The 19,302-nt window shown below is 51.6% G+C and overlaps 4 protein-coding genes across 4 annotated transcripts; 3 read left to right on the top strand and 1 right to left on the bottom strand.

Moving 5' to 3' along the window:
• Positions 1 to 3,271: 3,271 nt before the first annotated feature.
• On the top strand, positions 3,272 to 5,737 carry GLRG_01973 (uncharacterized protein; the record flags this gene model as incomplete). Its single annotated transcript, XM_008093307.1, has 2 exons — positions 3,272 to 3,460; positions 3,500 to 5,737. 2 exons carry the CDS (start codon positions 3,272 to 3,274, stop codon positions 5,735 to 5,737), a joined length of 2,427 nt encoding a protein of 808 aa, XP_008091498.1.
• Positions 5,738 to 7,729: 1,992 nt separating this feature from the next.
• Positions 7,730 to 9,583, bottom strand: GLRG_01974 (T-complex protein 1; the record flags this gene model as incomplete). Its single annotated transcript, XM_008093308.1, has 4 exons — positions 7,730 to 8,868; positions 8,922 to 9,243; positions 9,298 to 9,464; positions 9,538 to 9,583. The coding sequence occupies 4 exons, from the start codon at positions 9,581 to 9,583 to the stop codon at positions 7,730 to 7,732; spliced, it is 1,674 nt and encodes a 557-aa protein (XP_008091499.1).
• Positions 9,584 to 10,241: 658 nt separating this feature from the next.
• Positions 10,242 to 12,593, top strand: GLRG_01975 (heterokaryon incompatibility protein; the record flags this gene model as incomplete). Its single annotated transcript, XM_008093309.1, has 3 exons — positions 10,242 to 11,825; positions 11,962 to 12,036; positions 12,093 to 12,593. The coding sequence occupies 3 exons, from the start codon at positions 10,242 to 10,244 to the stop codon at positions 12,591 to 12,593; spliced, it is 2,160 nt and encodes a 719-aa protein (XP_008091500.1).
• A 4,951-nt stretch (positions 12,594 to 17,544) lies between these two features.
• GLRG_01976 (glycosyl hydrolase family 11) lies at positions 17,545 to 18,278 on the top strand (the record flags this gene model as incomplete). The annotated part of the gene is made up of 2 exons (XM_008093310.1): positions 17,545 to 17,801; positions 17,867 to 18,278. 2 exons carry the CDS (start codon positions 17,545 to 17,547, stop codon positions 18,276 to 18,278), a joined length of 669 nt encoding a protein of 222 aa, XP_008091501.1.
• Between the last annotated feature and the right edge of the window lie 1,024 nt (positions 18,279 to 19,302).

Below are 19,302 nucleotides of genomic sequence, written 5' to 3' on the forward strand. Positions count from 1 at the left end.
CGGACTATGAAAGGTACTTCTGGAACGGAAAGTGACAAACGCTGGCAGAGCTCCCTGGTTCTATCATATGATAGGATCATGAAGCATAACCTGCATGATGTGTCACCAACCAGAAAGGACAATGAAACTGGGACAACCGTGTTAGCCTCGAGGGGCTCGACTACATGTCAAAAACTCTAAGGATCAGATCCCGAGCTTGAATAACAAAAGGGGGAGAGGAAGGAATCTATCATGTATAGCTGGAATACTATTATAAGATATACACGGTAACACTGATAGTCAAGGTGACTACTAGAGGGGCCAGAGCTTATAAGTCTTTGTGCCGCGGCCCCGCTCATATGGCTACTTCTACCAACGTATCCGCAACCAGGCTTACCGCAAAACTATATGATTGAACGCACTGGGTAAAGGTCGACGCCAAGACAAGACCCTGACGCTGGTAGAGGGGTGAAGGATGCGGCCGCACGTCTGAGCCTTGTTTCTGCGCCGCATCGCAAATCTGGACTCACTTCGCGCTAATGCCGAGAGGTGATGGCAAGCGAGACTTGGCCAAGATATCCTCGACCTGCATGACCACTGGGGCCTCCTGCAGCACTTTCAGAGCGGGGGGCGAGCTACAACTAGTCTCGATTGTCGGCTTTCTAAAAGCGGTGTCCAGATCCAGGATGCCGTCCAGAACGGAACTTGACAGAATATGCCAACAGAGGCATTGTCAGTCGTATCGCCACCCTAGTTCTAGCCAAGAACAGACTCTTTGGTGTATATCACTTGTATCGCAAGGGGCTTCCTTAATGTCCAATGTAGCTCTCTGCTGCAGAGTCCGAGGAGCATCGTGTGGGGTGATGTGTGCTAGTTGGCCCACGTGACTGAAATTGAAAGACACTTCGAGACCTCGCTGATAAGGAGCCCACCCACCTTTGGCGCCTCTAAAAGCTCTGGAGCTTCACCTCTCGACATGATTATCACCTCTGCTAGTTGAATGTTCTATTTCCGCCGCCAGTCAACCAGCCGTCGAAGGTGACAGTGGTTGGCTCGGGCACGTTGGGGTGCAAGGTAGAGGCGCTTACTATGCATGGCTACCAAGTTGCCGGGCTCAAAGAGGCGTCAAGGCAAGCTGCAGTATACAGACGGCCTAGCCGCATTGCTGGCCAGGGAGATGATGACTTGGAAATCAACGAGATGGGAGTGCAAAAATAAAGCTTTGCATGTTCGACCGGACGACGAACAGAGATGATGATTGTCATCCGGTCTTGTTCTTCAGAAACATGCTGTCTAACATGGGACGGCATCTTGGAACGCGAGCGAGGGCGGATGAAACATTGACTCGATCGTGTGGCTGCAACAAGGCGCGCGCCGGCAGCTGCGGTGCGTTTTCGCTACTGTGTGGTTGGCGGCACCAGCAGACGACGGCGTGGGATTGAAGGGAGGCGAGGCAGTTGGATGGTTCCGTCGGTTGTTCTCCACAAGGCCGGTTGCCGGGGTTGTGCGATCGCTGATCGAATCGAATTGGTGGGTGGATTATGATCATGGATGGACCGGGAGCACGTCCTTGATTCGGCTCCTGACTGCGGAGACGGGATCTATAGGTAGGACACTATACTCCGTACTGCCACCTATCTATACATGCGTATGAGGACATGGGGTGTTTTTTTCTTGATTGGATGTAGGTAGGCGGGTGGATGCTCGTTCCTGTGTCCACTTTCTTCCTGCGCTGCGGCTGGGTCAGATAACGGCGACGAAGACTGCGATACGACGACATTGTTGCGGTGTAAGCGCATTTGAGGCTGGCGGCCTTGGGTATCATCGACGTCCGACGTGGACGATGGGGTGGTGGCGCACCAAACTCTGACCATGCTTGGATGAAGTCGAGGCTCCTGGACGGGTGATGCATGCATGCATCCATCGGCCGTTTGTTGTTCGGCATCTGAGGACGAGAAGAGATATTGTCCAAGTACGGATAGAAGGGGAAAAGAAAAAACCATCAAGAGTTTGTTTGACAAGGGCAACAAGAAGGTCAAAACCGGCCACGCCAGGAACGGCAGGGTTCAGGGCCAGGAGGTCCTTGTTCAACGACGACATGTCCTAAAAAGGACCTGCAAGGAAGACCGGGACCAGTAATCCACAATGACGGGATGCATCCTGGGCAGGGCAGGAGCACCTACCTCGTACCTACCTACCTAGGAAGGGATGAAGCACGCACAGCAAGCAAAGAGGGAAGGCGTGAGTGGTGGGATGGATGGATGGGGGAAAACAGATGTGGAGTGGGTTGAGGTGGTGCTGGAGGTACGTACCGTTCGTTGGAGCTACCACCACGTATGGCTGCTGGCGCAAAGGGAAGGAAGTACCCGTACTTGCGCGAGGGGCCCTCGTTGCTGTGGAGACCATGTCAACAAAGCAGCCCGGTTACCAGCGCCAACCCATCGCATCGTCTGGATTGAGATGGTTTCCTCAGTTACAGCACTTGGAACTCCTACTCCATCTTTTCTTCTCAGCCCAGGCCTCACCTTGCTTGTCCTCGTCCCTCCCCTTGCGTCGTTGCCTGGTCCGTGTCTGTGTCTGTCTAGTAGTATTCGACTACCGCTGCTGTCCTCACTCTTCTCCCTCGTCCCGCCTCGCTTCCTCCTCTCAGTACTATTATTTCCGACCACCATTAGAAACAAACTACTACTACTACTACTACTATTACTCCTACCCACCCCCATTGTCTCCAGAGTGGAATCTTGAATTTCTTCCCCTCCCCTCCCGTCAAATCCACTACTGCAGGAAGACAACCTCTCTACCCGCCGTCCATCGCGACTACACCACTTCTCCCCCCTCTACCACAAATCACAAACCACAACTTCTACTGCTGCTGCCGCTACTTCTGCCGCTGCTGCTCAAGAATCTGAATCTCCGCATCTTCTTCCGCATCTGACAAACAGATCCCGTTGCCATTGACAAATTTACCTTTGCCTAGGTAGAGAGCTCGCTCTCGAAGCTCTCTTAACTTCTCACCTCGCCTCAGGGCGTACAAACCAGATATCATCTGTTTAACCCGCAAAGTCGACCCCGACTGAGCACAACTTCCCTCCCCCCCCTTTAGCCCGGCAGCCCTGCTTGCACTGCGTGAGGTAAGTCGCTCTTTGTTGCTGCCCCTTCGATGCGATGAGAGCTCTGTCGCACACACACTCAACGTCGGTGCTAACTTACACGGTCCAGTTTCGGACCCATAGGTTTCCCTTGACAATAACCGACCGACGACAATTCCTTCCGGACTCGACCTCGCGACACAATGCTGTCCAATAACCCCCCAACCAACCAGCTTCATGCCCGTCACAGAGCGCACCGACGCCAAAATTCGACACCGACGGCATTCGAAGGAGTGAAGATCCAGCCATTGCCTCAAAATGTCCAGCGTCAACGAGCCCTCGGCCACCGCCGAGGCCTCAGCCTGGACACAAGACGGCAGGACTTTGCTACGGTAAGTATGACTACTAACACAGGACTAGCACAACCGCAGCATGTACTGCGAGAAGCGCAGCAGCAACGCATCCAAGCACGCCCGGGCCCCCGCCAGCAAGCACACCTTCGACAACACTCACAACAGCAAATTCACCCACACCACCAAATGTTCATGGCCGCCGGCGACCATGAAACCTACATCATGTCCCCCCATGGTACACCCCACACCCAGCGCTTCAACCCCTCATGCTTCGAATCGTCTCCCATACAGTATAACCAGTACGGCAGCCAGATGAACGACATGATGGCCAAGAACCACCAGGACTACGCCGGTACCATGGGAGGCAACAAGGACTTTGAGCTCTTTGCCTCTGACAGCGCCCTCTCGACCCCTTCCTTCATGAACTTTAGTGACGCCCCCGGAACCCCCCAGGGTTGGATCTCCGAGGACGAAACTGCCAGCACGAGGCGCTCCTCGAGGAGGATCAGTAATGGCATCATGGACCGGGTTAACAAGTTCGAGACGATGGGCATGGAGATGCAAAGACCAATGACGCCACCTGACCAGGATGCAACAAGTATGTCAGTTCCGATGCTATTACCGCCGCCCACTCGCTTACACGAACCAGACTACTTCCCCCCTACCCCGATGGAGACGCCCCACGGCAGGGCTGTGAAGCACGAGCCCATGTCTGCAAGGCCGGCTCGCTTCACCGACGGCTACGATGAGTCGATGGAGGAGACGCTGAAGCCCATCAGACGGACGAACCAACGTGCCCAAAACATCTTTGAGGAGCTGCGGAGACAGTCTGAGGAGAACGTCGTGCCCGGACCCCAGCAACCCGCTCAGATGGCCGATGGTCTGTACGACCACGTGGTCCCCACGCCGGATTTCATGAACATGAATAACTTCAACAATGAGTTCATGAAGATCCAGGGCGGCTACGACGGCCTCTCAGACGATGTCCAGGTCCCCGGCAACATGTCCCAGCAATCGACTCCTCACACGCCTCTCATGAACTTTCACAGCGCATTCGACACCAGGCCCGATCTCCATCATCCCAACATGACCATCGGCTCTTCCTCTCCTAGCAGATCATTCGACGACTCCTGCCGCTCTTCGCCTCACCGTCGCACCCAGTCCCTCGCCAGTATTGCCAGCGCCGCCAGCATTGCGAGCATCAACATCGAGGAAACCAAGACTGAGACTGGCGTCACCATCGATGAGATCGCAATGTACATCACAGGACCTGATCCCAACGACGGCAAGTGGACTTGCGTGTACGAGGACTGTGGCAAGAAATTCGGACGCAAGGAAAACATCAAGTCCCACGTTCAGACACATCTCAACGACCGACAATACCAGTGCCCTACTTGCAAGAAGTGCTTCGTTCGCCAGCACGACCTGAAGCGCCACGCAAAGATTCACACTGGCATCAAGCCCTATCCCTGCGAATGCGGCAACAGCTTTGCCCGCCACGACGCTCTTACCCGCCATCGTCAGCGCGGCATGTGCATTGGAGCATTCGATGGCATCGTCAAGAAAGTCGTCAAGCGTGGTCGCCCCCGCAAGCACCGCCCCGAGATGGACGAGCGCGTCAACAAGTCGGCTCGCACAAGGACCAAGAACAAGTCCACCACTTCCTGTTCGTCGCAATCCGGCTACTCTGACAGCTCCGCGGCCAACTCACCGGAAAACGACTTCAACATGATGTCGGATGACCACTTCGAATTGGGCGGCATGAGCATCGAGCGACCAGGAATCGACGATATGCCCCTTCAAATCACCACGGTGTCATCCGCCCCCATGCCTTCGTCGCCCCCCCGGATTCACAGGGAATTGCGTGAAATGCATCTGGAACCATCTCCGGCCGCGAGCCACAATTCCGGATACGTATCGCCCGAGGCCCTCATGGAGGCGCCGACCTCGTTGCCCCAGCAACCCGAGTCGCCAGCCAAGAGCGAGTACAACACGCCGCCGGAACTTTCCCAGTCTTCGTCCCCGCCACCCAATCAGTTTTTTGACGCCGAGCCTAACACCACTGGCTTCAACGACGATTCGTTGCTCGCTGGAATGAGAGGCAATGCCGGCTCCGTCGGTAACACTAGCATCTCAAGCCTGGGTCTGGGCGATGCCGACGACGAACTCCTCATGAAAGCTTTCACGACCGAGGAGGGAATGGCCCAGTTCGATCGCGACCCAAGCATGCTCATGATGAGCAAGTTTGACGAGGAATTTGACGACGCAGTCGGCATGTTCACGCACAACGACGACGTCTTCTTCGGTAGCTCATAACACGGATGAGGGGTTTTGTGTATCTTTTTTGGCGAAAAGGTTGCGTTCGAATGGGTATTCAACGACGTCACGGCTTCTTGATTTCGGCAACTTATACGTTACGACGCTTTATGCTTGTGCTTGCCTTTGGTCTTTTCGCAGCACTGCCCCGGACCTTATAATGACGAAGATGACTCGAGACGCTCTCGTTCGCTGAGCGGATGTACTACCACAAGGGAGATGAAAACGTTTCGGTTCATGGTTAATTCGGTATTGGCTTTCGGGTATTGGCGATCAGCGGCGGGTTGGCATTCATCAATGGGTTGGGTATGGGCCCGGAATTTGGCGCAGGGCAACCGAGTATGCCTTTGCTGCGGCTGGGTTTTAGGTTACGCGATAGAAGAGATACGATGAAATTGAATTTGGAATGGACTTCAACCTGCAGAGTACCATGAATCTCGATGTGCATGATTAACACCCTCGAAATATGTGATTTCTCTCTTCATAGCCTTCCTATCACATTCCTGGGCGAAGAAAAATCGTCACGAGGTCCCCTCGTGTGAAACCTAGAGAACCCACCCCGAGGAATGCAAACCATCTTCAGCAAAAGTGCCGAAGCAGAAGGAACAGGGAGAGAAGCCAGACCCCGTTTACATTTAGGGCGTTGATTGAGAGGCCCCCGCCCCCCCTCGTTCCAGTCGTGGCCCCTCGCAACGGCAGTGCGAAGCTGGGACGCCCCGGAGACACAGGGTAGCCGACCGTCGACGCGGGTTCGTTCCGTGGTGATGGTGTTGTTGACGGGGGACGAGATCGCACGCGCGGGGCGGTCTTCTGTTTGCCACGGGAGACACTTGCTGGCCCAAGAGTGTTGAGGAGGAGGGCGCGGATAATTGCGAAGCTTTCTTTCGGTTTTTCTTTCTTCACCTCTTTAATTCTTTTCTTTTTTTCCGCTGAGATGAGTAGGAGGGAAATCGCCAACATCTATCCAAAAATTTCCCGCATATCTGCCTAGTCACATGATCGGGGACGCGATGTAGGTAGACTACCCGGGGAAGAGGGGGGCATTATGCTTGGAAAGGAAGGGTATTAGAGGTGCGTCGAATAAGAGCTCTTGGTAAAGCTCTTGCCATCTCAATTCTCCACCTGCCGGTGACGACGCTTCCCGAATTTCAACATGGCGGTGATTGCCCCACCACAGCCATGAAGTTCGACCCCCCCTCCCCCCCCTCCTAGGTGTGCGTTGTGTCTAGTTCACGATCTACAAGAGCAGGTTTTTTTATTTACTTTTTTTACTTTATCCCAATGCTCCGACCCCAACGACGACTCATCCTTCTTCCGTTCCATGTAGCGCCGCCCCTTCAGAATGGCTAGCGACCTGCAGCGGACCACGTACCCCGGGCGTCACCGGTGACAAGTGAAGATAAATGCGGGGACCCCAGCGGCTCCGAGGGGAGGGCCCCCGGCCAAGGAGCCAGTAGACCCCCGGATTGGGAACTGGGAGGATTGTTTGGAGAGCATATCAGATGATATCTGCTGATTTAATACGCGCGATGCACAGGGCCGGTCAAGCGCAGATCGGTCGTGGTATGGAATGGTCTTGTGCGGCGTACGCTCCAAGACGTGGTGCGATGTTTTACTCCATATTGCATATGGCTGGCATGGAATAGAACGGTATTTCTACTTGGAAGATGAGGGAGGAAGAGGGGGAATCATGTGCGTAATGACGCAGCATGTCTTCACTCTTGGAATCTCCCGATGCGCTGCCCGTGGTTGAGTCAGTCCAGTTCCTCACCTTGCGACCTTGGTTCAATTCAAGCTGCCAAGGTTTCTGAAAGATGACGAGATACTTCTGAAGTTTGACATGTTTCGTGACAAGCGACAAATGACCCAGTCTATTCGGACTTCGGAAATCCAAAGCCCCTGGGGGCCAGTTCTAGGTATCATACAGACGCCATTCATCGAATTCCTTTTTTTAATTCCTTTTTCCATTCATTTCCCGGTCGTAACCTCTCTTTACCGACGAGGCATGCCCCGCCCTCTACCTCTCAGGGCGCGCTGGGCGGCGCCGGGGGGCAGCTGCTGGCCAGGGGCCTGGGGCTGCTGGCTCTCTTCGTTGCGGATCGTCTCGTCGACGCCGAGGATGAGGCAGCTGGCCTCGGTCGCAGCCTGAATGGCGTTGATCTTGACCAGCGCCGGCTCCCAGACGAAGCGCTCCATCATGTCAGCGACGCCCTCGTTGGTGAAGTCGACACCGGCCCAGGTGCTGCCCTTGCGATGCTCCACCCGCAGCTTGTTGAGGATATCGGTAGCATCGAAGCCGGCGTTATCGCACAGCTGGCGGGGGATGATCTCGAGAGCCTTGGCAAAGCTCTTGATGATGGCTTGTTGCTTGTGGGGGATGTTCTTGTCGGCGAACCTGTGGAGGTACGCGGAGACCTCCATCTCAACGGCGCCACCGCCACCGACGATTGTATGGTTCTTGATGGCACGCTTGACAATCATGATGGCGTCGTGCAAAGAGCGCTCGACCTCGGCGATGAACTGCTCAGCACCACCGCGAAGGACGAGTGTGCAGGTCTTGGCTTCGGGGCAGCCCTCGAAGAAGTTGAAGCGCTCGCCACCAATCTGGCGCTCCTCGAAGCTGCCGCAGGTGCCCAGGTGCTCCGCCAGGATATCTGAGCATGTCGACTGGACAGTCGCGCCGGTGGCCTGGACCACGCGATCCATGTCCTCGGACGCAACGCGGCCAGCGCAGAAGATGTCACGGTCCGCGAAGTATTGAGTGGCCAAGTCGCCAATGGGCAGCTTGCTGAGCACGACCTTGGCACCGGTGCTGTGGATCGCCTCCAACTTCTTGTAGATAATCTGCCATTCGGCATCAACAACGGCCTGGTAGTCCGACACCTGCTCGACGCGGACTTCGGCGTTGTCCTTTTCGGCCTTTAGCTCCAGCTCAACGTTCAGGCAGACGATCTTGGGCTTCTCGAACGACTTGGGTTGTTGTTCGAATCCTGCGTAGGAGAAGGTCTTTTTGAAAGCAACACCGTTGACGAATAGTGACTCGGTGAGGGAACCTCCGGGGATCTTCTTGACGCCGATCAACTTCTCGTTCAGGTCGTCCTGGTCCAAGGACAGAACGGCGTCCACGACCACTACGTATGGTTAGCAACACCCTATCAGTTGAGATCGCCCAAGGTCCACGTACTCTTTGTGAAAAACTCGGTGTTGCGCTTGATCAGCTTGCTCGTCATGGCTGTGGCGGCGAGCTTGCCGAGGGTCTCTCTTCTGTTGCTCTCGTTGGTATCGATAGCGATCTCCTTTATCTTGTTGACGGCCATCATCGAAGCTCTCCGCAGGCCCTTGATAATAACCTGAGAGCTGACGCCCTGCTCCACGTGCTCCTTGACCTCCTTGAGGATCTCTCCGGCCAGAACAACGACAGACGTTGTTCCGTCACCGACCTCAGCATCTTGTGATCTCGCGATATCGACGAGGATTCGGGCCGCAGGGTGAATGATGTCGAGAAGCTAGAAGCGCGTTAGTATTTCATCCTCTAACACCACCCACACGGGGTTTCCAACCTTCATAACCGTGGCACCGTCGTTGGTGATGGTTTGCCTGCCGTTGGCATCAACCATCAAGAGGTCACCGCCATAGGGACCAAGAGTAGACTTGATCGTGGCCTGTACAGCCAAGCAGGCGTTGATGTTGGAAACGATCTGACCTTTGCCCTGGGAGGTATCGGTTCCTACGCGACAGGCATATATCAGTCAAATGGTTCCTGGGTCGGCAAGGGGACAGAGGGCGGTGGGGTAACGGACCTTCCTTCAGGACAATAATGGTCGGAGTTTGGCCTCCGAACGACATTGTGAATGTTTATTCTTAAACAACCAGTATGTTGTAAGTGATCCGCTCGGGGTACAGATCTGAGTTCGTGTGTCGTCGCGGGAGGGGAGGCTGTACTTGTGCTGTTCGTGGCCCAAGAAGCTTCTGGAGCTCCAAAAAATTATTGCAGCCTTTCGTGATGTTCCCCTGGCACGGACCACTCAGTTGTTGCCTTACCTGATATGGCTTATGTAATTGAGGAGGGGTATTTTCCAATCCCTGTCAACCTCCCCCCCCCCCCCCCTTCCCCCCACCTAAATCAAGACACAGATTCAGCATCGAGTATTCGTGTTTGCGGCGTTGGTTTTTTATCATTCTGACATGGTTACGGCTCTGTACGCAATAACTACGATGCAGCTGCAATGCTACTACGGAAGGGAATATGCGCGCTTCTGAGCGAGGATCCAGGTCTCCACTTGCCTTTAAGTACTCCCGACCATGTCTTGCTTGATCAAGCTTGTGTTGGCCTGTGGCTACCTCATGCATCTAACACTCCAATCAATAGCGCTCGGAGCTGCAGGCTGACACGGTGTTTCTCTCGAACGCGGACATGTGCCTATTAGCCATGTATCGTCCTCCTCAACTCTTCTCGCTTTATGCAGATATTCTATCACGTTCCCATCCCATAAACTGACCAGTGATGTCGACCTTTCAGTATGCCGAGGAGCTCAAAGGCTCTGAAATCCGTCTTCTTCAACTTCATCCCGGCGACTGGCTGGAAGGTCTGGAGGCAACAATGTACGTGGCTGACAGATCCAGGCGATACACTGCCCTATCCTACGCCTGGGGCAGCACCAGGACTTCTAATCAGATCATCGTCAGTGGCAAGGTCCACTACATTACTTTCAATCTTGATCGGGCCTTGCGCGCGATTCGGCGACGGGGAGAACCCGTTGTTCTCTGGGTCGACTCGATCTGTATCAATCAGCATAACGCCGTGGAGAAGAGCTGTCAGGTTGGATCGATGCACGATATCTTCGGCCGGGCTACGGACGTCATCGCCTACCTGGGCGACGGCTTGGACCGCAGCCTGAGAAACTACCCACATCGTTTTGAAAAGCTTGGCCAGAATTCTCCGGTTCATTTTTCTGAAACCGGCATAGACGAAGCCTTGGCTCATCAATACCTCGCCGATATTTGGAAGAAACTCCCACCCGGATCGATGTCAGAGAACGACGAGATTGTCTCTCTTTTTAGCTTCTTTACAACGTTCAGACTTGCGAGCATGAACGTCAACTTCTTCGATGATTATTTCACTTCGCTCACAAGAAACCATTCGACCGAGGATCAGAGGATTCAGCTGATAATAGCCGAGAGGATCCGCCTCTTCGCTAACAGTGACTGGTGGAACCGCATGTGGGTTATACAGGAAGCATGCGTCGCCAAAAATCTTACAATTGCGTACGGACGTGCCACACTGCCATTTACTTTCATTGTCGAGGCAACCGAGAACTTCCTGCTGCTACCCAGGTTGCGGTCCAAGGAGTTGAAAAAAGTCATATCCTACCTGGCGGAAAAAGTGTACGCCATCGACACGACGCGGTTCCCAGGCACCTTCAGGAACGCAGCACATATCACAACGACTAGTCCACTGCTGTGGCTACTGAGAAAATTCCGCAGTAGGAAGTCATCCGAACCCAAAGACAAGGTCTTTGCTCTTCTTCAGCTTGCGCAAGACTTGAAGAAAGAGCGAGTTTTTCAACATAGTGACGTCGGCATCAAGGCCAACTACGATACCTACACTAGCAGCAGCCTGTTCACAGCAGTGACCCATGAAATCATTCTCCAGACCGGTCTCATTTGGATGGCAACGTTCGACCTACTTGCTAAATCTTGCAGGGGTACTCCCTCATGGGTGCCTGACTGGTCTTCAGACAACGTGGCACCAGGTTTTGATCAGCGTCGCTTTCGTCTGCATGGAGAAATACCACTGCACTTCAACGCCAGTCGTGCCATGTTCAAAGAGTGTTCCGTCGATCAAGCCGCATCTAGTGGTACAACGCTCGTGCCCGGACAGTATATCAAGCGCTTGGTAGCAACAAAATACAGCCCACATTGGAAGCCTGTTCACCTACTCCCAACCCTAGCGAGGTACATCAAAAATCCCCAAGATCCAGAGGACCAGCACCCTCAGGCATTGGTTCTGAATGGCGTCAAATGTGGCCTGGTCGAGACTGTCAGCGAAGTCATTCTAACCGATCTCTCAAATCTTGCCTCGGCCATTGTGCAGATTCGACCAAGCAATGGGATGCATAAGATTTGGAGAATCTACCGGCAATCGTTTTTAGAAGTTATTGCGATCTGTCTCTGTTACTCTCTGCGAGTCTCCAATGAAAACGGGGGTCGCTTACATCCACTAGAGCCAGAACAGCACCGGCGAGTCACATTTTGGCTCCTGGGGAAGTTTGAGCTTGGCCTCCTCAGGGGAGGAGGCTGTAAAGACACGTCTAGCGACAATCCTGAAACTTTAGACTCAAATCCTTTGACACAGACTGCGACTTTAGGGGGGGCGGCCGCCTGGGTTCCTGAATCGCAATCTCTGATGGATGAGATCGAAACGGTCCCGAAAGACCTCGATTCACAGAAGCCCCTCGAAATGCACGAAATCCAGTGGATCGAAGATACTGTGCGTACCATGACGGCAGGTCATCGTTTGTTTATTACCGAACTAGGTCAAGTCGGTATTGGGCCGGAAAGCATGTGTGCGGGGGACGAAGTTTACATACTCGAAGGTGGTCTCATGCCGTACATCCTCCGGGGCTACACCGGCAGTCTAGAGTTTCTTCCCTCTCAAACCGGGAGATTCGATAACTTGGGCAACTTGAGACGGACGACGATGGTAGGGAGTTGTTACGCTGATGGTACAATGCGTTGGGGACATGAGGCAGATCAGGGGGAAGATGACCCGCAGGACATTGAGCATTTGGACTCGAAATTGAGGAGAAGATTGTACAATGACAAGATATCAGAGGAGGGCCTGGCTATCATTTAAAATACTTCAACTATTCGAGCAACTATCACCGAGTTGAATAGAATTTCGTAGTGCATATTCTCTGCAACATCACTCGTTACTTGCCTGGGAGAACCTAACTCCTTCACTTCCTCATATGACTTCATGTCTCCAGGATCGTGACTGCTTGATGCGAAGGCCTGGATTGCCTTCAATCCCATTGGTTGATGGAGTGGGACTAAGGGCCTGATCGGCTGCGCCGATATTAGGGCGATATCGCCTGTACTCCGGTATAAAAACACATAGGGTTAGGGTTAACGAGAGTTCAATGCAAGGTTAAGGGTTAATTTGATGAATGTACTGCTAGGACCCCTGCTATAGCTAGTAATAGCTATACCCTACTGTTACCTACTACTGCCTACTGTTACCTACTACTGCCTACTGTTACTAACGCCTACCTACTGTTACTAGCACCTGCCTACTAAGTAGTGCTAGCAACAGTAGGTAGGCAGGCACTAGTAATAATAGGCAACTATAGGCAGGTAGGCGCTAGCAACAGTAGGCAGTAGTAAGTAACAGTAGGTAACAGTAGGCTATATTAGTCCTTAACTCCTTTTGTAAAGTTTAACCTAAGTCTAGAGGCTAGTAGTAATTTATATAGGGAAATCAGGGTTTTTAGTATATCAGTTATAGGGCAAGTGCTAAAGATAGTTAGATAGCATGAGGTGGTAGTTATATACCCACTAGCACGTGCTTATCTACGTGTGCGCTGGGTATATAGGCCATTACTACTAGACCTCCTACAGGAAGGAGGTTAACCATTAATACACTCACTACCTGTTACCTATCTTGCCCTGTGTTTTTTGTTTAGCTCCTTGTTATTGCTTGTCTTGCTTTACTGCTTTGCCGTTACGCTTCGCCTTTACACTGCGTCACTTCACGCCACTATCGCAGCCCAGCTCCTCCTGTTAGATCTGCAACAGCTGCCAGGAAGGCTGTGTCAATATCTGCTAATAAGAAAGTTATATTTCCTAGCAGTATATAGCCCATACTAGTAAAATTAGAGTTCTGTAACATAAAACTAAAATCATAATATACCCTCCTGTTTTTTAGCCTAGTGCGGCACAATTTAAGCTTTTTAGTACTTGTGGCTAGTGCTTGGTCCGTGATGTCGGTCCATATTGGCGGTGTCAAATGATATTGGCGATGCCGATCAGGCCCTAAGAAGCACCTCGGTAAGCTGGCAGCAGTAGGTCCAACGAACATTTATAAAACATAGCATCCGTCTTGACTCTTAAACCCAAGATCCACTCTAGCTTCTGCTCTAATCTGCGCGCTCTTCTTAGGTTACCTACTTTGGTGCCTTGATGGCCGTGCGGACATGGCATTAATCATGAATCCTTTTAGATAAAGTTTGAGATCTTGTGATGGCCCGTGCAACACTACGCAGGCTGGTTCTTAAATTGACGTTTGCGCCCCGGTCCCTGAGATACGCGGAGATTCATTTGGAGATAGGAATAGCTAATCAAGACTCAAGCTCATGTTGGCCCAGTATTCATCTGCTCTCGTAGCTGCTCGCGCAAGCATCATCCCCTTCCCAACTCTCCTAGCTTGGATTAGGCATCTCTGTGTATACGTGCCCGGTCCGCGTTTCTTTCATCCTGCTTGGCGGTAATCATGATTCATTCTGTGTATGTTCTTATATTATAAGTCTCTGGTGTTCTTTTACTACTCCCCAAGAGGCCGACAACCTTGGAAATCTGCTACAGCATATCCATACACCCAAATACGCCGTATCGGACCCGGGCTCTCTTCGAGATACGAATCCCAGTCATTCTCAAGAAAGCAACAGTTATGTCTCTGCCACAGCCAGCGGACTGGCTATCATGTAGACAGCCATAACACATCGAGGAGTCGTCCATCTAGACGTTGTCGGAAAAACAGATCCCTTGTTTCTTCCGTGGAAAGACCATAGAAACTCCTCGCGTAACCTGTTGAGAATCGCACTACGTATACTCTACGAGCTGGAGACAATCATCAAACGTAACTTTCCGTACCCGTTGTCGAAAGAGGTTTGCGGTTGTTGAAAAAGACGCTGCAGTGAATTCAGATATGTTATTCAAGGTGATGTATCTTCAAGTCTTGTGGAACATGCACATTCCAGGCGACGATGACTTTAACAGACCATGACTGCAAGTACAGACAACACCCCGAGAGACTCAGAGTCTGAAGCAAACGTCACGCCTTCGAAGCAAGAAACCGATGCTATCGAGGCCGCCTCTACAGTACCGGAGTTCCGTGGGACACCTCCAGAGAAGAAGCCAATAGACTTGGAGAGCCTACCTTGGCGGGTATAGATCCCGAAGGCATGATGGATGCAGCTCCTACTGGCGAAAATACATCTTTCAATAATTCAGAGACTGCGGATATGCTAGCAAGCTGAAAGTGAGAGTGACCTCATGATTTGTGTTCACCGTGAAGAGCAGGTCAAAATAGTGATCAGATCGAGCCTAGCGAGGATTATTCTTTTTCATCTCGCGGACTTTTGGAAAATAAGGCTGAGTCTTAGAAAGTATTTCCCCTAGGCAGGTATATCTGCCGCAATGACTTTGACAAAGTTGGGAGGTCCCAGGCAAAGCAATCACGGAACAGGTGCATAAAGAGGCCCTTGATTTCCCTTACTGAATGGACGACGAGCTTGCTGTATAAATGAACAATCTTGAGAAAGCAAAGAGGCTCGAAATTCTTCGCAAAAAGAAAAGAAGCGGATGACCGATCAGCGCGTGTACCAACGCGACCTTGAACTTGATAGACGCAAGGAGCAGGCAGGCAGAGGCGAAAATGTAGAAGCTAATGCGCGCGGAGCGATGAGTACCTACTTATACGCTACTATTACTGCTAGTCTCAAGACCAGAGCCTGGATTACTCTTGATGCGGACAAGGACGTGTCTCGTTAAGAGGATTTGACAGAAGCCAGTAAAGTGTGTCATTCTAAACATCCAAGCGCTTCTTTTTACTTAACTAATCATGTTAATGTCTGTTCTGACGAAGCTTTTTGGACTTGGGATGACAGTTGGTCAAACGCAAATCTCCCGTTATTTAAAGTGTCTTTTAGCTTTCTTTCTTTCCTTAACAGCAGCCAGCTTAGAAGCTTCCCACCCATGGGGTGTACTCTTTGTCGTCAGACACGTGGTACAAGAAACATAATCTGCTCTACGGTGTCGTTAGAAGTCTGTTCGAAACGTCATACACACTGATATTTCTTCATGATTCTGGTCATGGTTTCTTCAAGTCACGCCTTATGTGGTAGCGATAAGATCACCTCTGTTTCCGAGGCCATCGGACTTTCGTCCCAACTGGTGTGTCTGATCTTGATTCGTGGGTACTGGACACCATGGTGATGCTGCTTTTGTGGGGGTAGTGCAAGAACACGTCATTTTAAATAGATATGAAACAATCCGCAGATGCGAATTGCCACGTCCTTCGGCATTTTCACATCTAACCTTTATATCAGACATCAGTGAACATTATGAGCCTCAGAATTGCCCGTGCCATTTGCTACAGTCTGTGTTTATAGTGTGTCGTGAAACTGGCATAGCTTCACATGGCCAGTGCCAATTATGATCGCCGCAAGATGTGGCTTACCACACGCACATACCATTTCGAGTAGGCGCTTTTATCCGGCATCACCTCATATGTCGATTCTAGATAGGATAACTACTTAACATAATTTCTAGCAGACGCTGCATTTCATTACGTAGTGCATGCCGTTGTTCTTATGCTTGAGGGGTCTTCCGTCTTATCCGATGCCTAAATTGTTTACCGTAGCACCCGGTACTTAAGATCTTCACTCTTATACCAAAGCGGTTCGGATAGCATGTCTTTAATGTAAACAAGGTGCAAGTACTACGTAGAAGGCGATCCCTCGTCTATAACATACACATAATTAACAACAATGGTTCGAGCGGGGCGTGACGGAGACATCAAACTCCGAGGGCAAAGGGCCTGATCAGGAGGCCTGGTTGATAGGCTAAACTCGGCTCTTCTCTCTAAACTTGAATCATAGCCCCCGTGTCCTCGAGATCAAAGGCGGAAAGTGTGGAGAAGCTACCATGAGTTCACCGGGAAATGTGCCATATTAACCCGCCAACTGGATGTCAGGATCTCACGCCGAATATGTACTCGATAGAGAAGGCCTAGACCCTGCTGTGGGTCTGCGAAGGACGGAATGCGAACACGGAAAATATTTGGTTAGCGGGTCTCTTCCTAGGATTAACAACTAGTCTGTTTTGTTCTGACTAGCCGTTTCATTAAGAGTGAACGAATGGTTAGGGACCAGAACGTGTAACAAGCCGCGGATTTACCGAGCTGCGTTTCGGAATAGATATATTCATTTTCCATCACATCATAGATTCTTAAACTTGAAAGACGTCAAAGAGTCCGCCTACGGACTATTGGTACCCTAGCCTATCTAAACTAGTGTTTTTCACTTTTAATCAAGGTGCATTTAGCCGGGTACAGAAACCGTCATTCGCAGTGTGCCTAAGCTTGGCGAAAGCTTGTCTAACGGGAGTTGCTCATCCCTAGTACCGTTTCACGGTGATCTTCGGTAGATTGCCGTTGGGTGATTGGTGGAACCTCCCGGTTAAAGCCATGAATTGGACCGCAGGCGGTGATATCGGTGCACATACAGCAGGGCCACAACGTGGGCGTGACTTGGCAAAGGCTTACACCGTCGACTTGCTTATTCGGCGGTTAATGTTTCACGCGATCTTCAATAGATTACCATCCGGCATTAACAGAGCCTCCTGGTTGAAATAACAAAATGCGTTATGGGCGGGGAGGAAACTGGCATTGATGACCAGCTGTGAGATGGTTATAAAAGCTGAAGCTGTTCTCTCGTTTCTACTCACCTGGACTTCATCACCAGTCAATCATTTCACTGAATCATTATACCACTACATCTCAGATCTCTCTCTTTTATACCGAAACCATGGTCTCCTTCACTCAGTTGGCCCTCGCTGCCTCGGTTATCGTCCAGGCCTTCGCGTCTCCTATCGCTAGCCCTGACGCTCCTGACTTCGAGCTGAGTTCCTCTACCAGCCTCGCTCGTCGCCAGGACTACACACAGAACTACAAGACAAGCGGGAACGTCAACTTCAGCCCCGCCGGCAACGGATACTCTGTGCAGTTCTCAGGCGCCCAGGATTTCGTAGTCGGCAAAGGCTGGACCACGGGCTCCAAGACCAGGTAAGACCTTGCCCCTGATTGTAGACCTCGCTGTTTCACCTTGAGTCCTTGACTAATATGGATAGATCTGTTACCTTCTCCGGCTCAACCTCAGCCAATGCTGGCACTGTTCTAGTCTCCCTGTACGGTTGGTCTACCAGCCCGTTGGTGGAGTACTATGTTCAAGAGTACAGCAACGGGCAAGGTGCTGCTCAGGGCACTAAGGTGGGATCGCTCACGAGCGACGGATCCGAGTACGATATTTGGAAGCACACGCAGGTCAACCAGCCCTCCATCGTGGGTACCACCACCTTCACTCAGTACATTTCTGTGCGCAAGAGCGGTCGCCCGAACGGCGGCACCATCACCTTTGCCAACCACGTTGCTGCTTGGCAGAAGCTTGGCATGAACCTTGGCACCATGAACTACCAGACCATTTCCACCGAGGGCTGGGGCAACGCTGCTGGATCGTCCAAGTACACCGTCTCAGGCAAATAAGAAGCTCTTGCTCGCTGGTCTCTTCAAAATAAGGTGTCAAATACCGCCGAGGGAACATTGACATCTCAACTTGAAAGGCGAAGATATCATACATCTACCATTATGGGCTAGCAAGTACACAGCCTAAGGCCGCCTATATTCTTCATTTCTTTCATTGTTTTCCCGCCCCGAGGCGGGTCACTTCTGTATCTACTTCAAACGTACATATCAAATCTAACAGCCGCACACCTCTGTTACACCGCACGGGCAAAATGTGCAAGTATATTGTATTTGTCCTTCTTGTCACTCAGGAAATGCACACTTAAGCTTTTCACTAAGTAATTGACAGACTAGCAAGGTAAGACACTAAAGCTAGCTATTAAAGAAGTACTAACCTTAGCTATAGTATAAGCAGAAAAATCTACTGTTGAAATACTGGCTGTAACATCAATGCTAACTCATCCCCTTATCGCATGTGATAATAAGAGCTAGGTCAAAGCAGCCAAGGCAGCCATAACTAAGGCTCAGTAGTAGGTCGAGGCGCTTAAGAAGCAGGTCAAGAGCCTGGAAGATAGAAACAAGTCCAAGGACGAGATTCCCGCCAATCACAAGGCTGACCACTCTGCCACAGTCAATAGGTAGGAACAGGAGCTTAGGGCATCTCGGCCGACTATAAGAAGAAAATCAAGAGGCTTAATTAAGGGTGCGGCGTAGTTTATGCGTCTATTCTTGACCTTGGAGACGGAGAAAAAGAAGCTGCAGACGGCTCACGACTTGCAAAATGAATCGCACGGGCTGTCGGAGGAGGGCCACACCTAATCCCTGGATGCCACGAAGAAGAAAAGAGCCCAGCCGAGCCCATGCCAGCAGTGGCGCGGCCATTGATGAAGACGGTCGACGACGGCGCCACGGCGCATATCAGACTGCCAATCTCAAACATGGCAATGGCGCCTAGGTAGGTGGGCTTGATATAGAAGAGGCGGTAGATGGATCCGTAGATGGGTTGCAGCGCTGTTGCGGTGAGTAGGTAGGCGGCGCCATGTCA

This window comes from Colletotrichum graminicola, assembly GCF_000149035.1.
Source record: "Colletotrichum graminicola M1.001 genomic scaffold supercont1.7, whole genome shotgun sequence".
Lineage (NCBI taxonomy): Eukaryota > Fungi > Ascomycota > Sordariomycetes > Glomerellales > Glomerellaceae > Colletotrichum > Colletotrichum graminicola.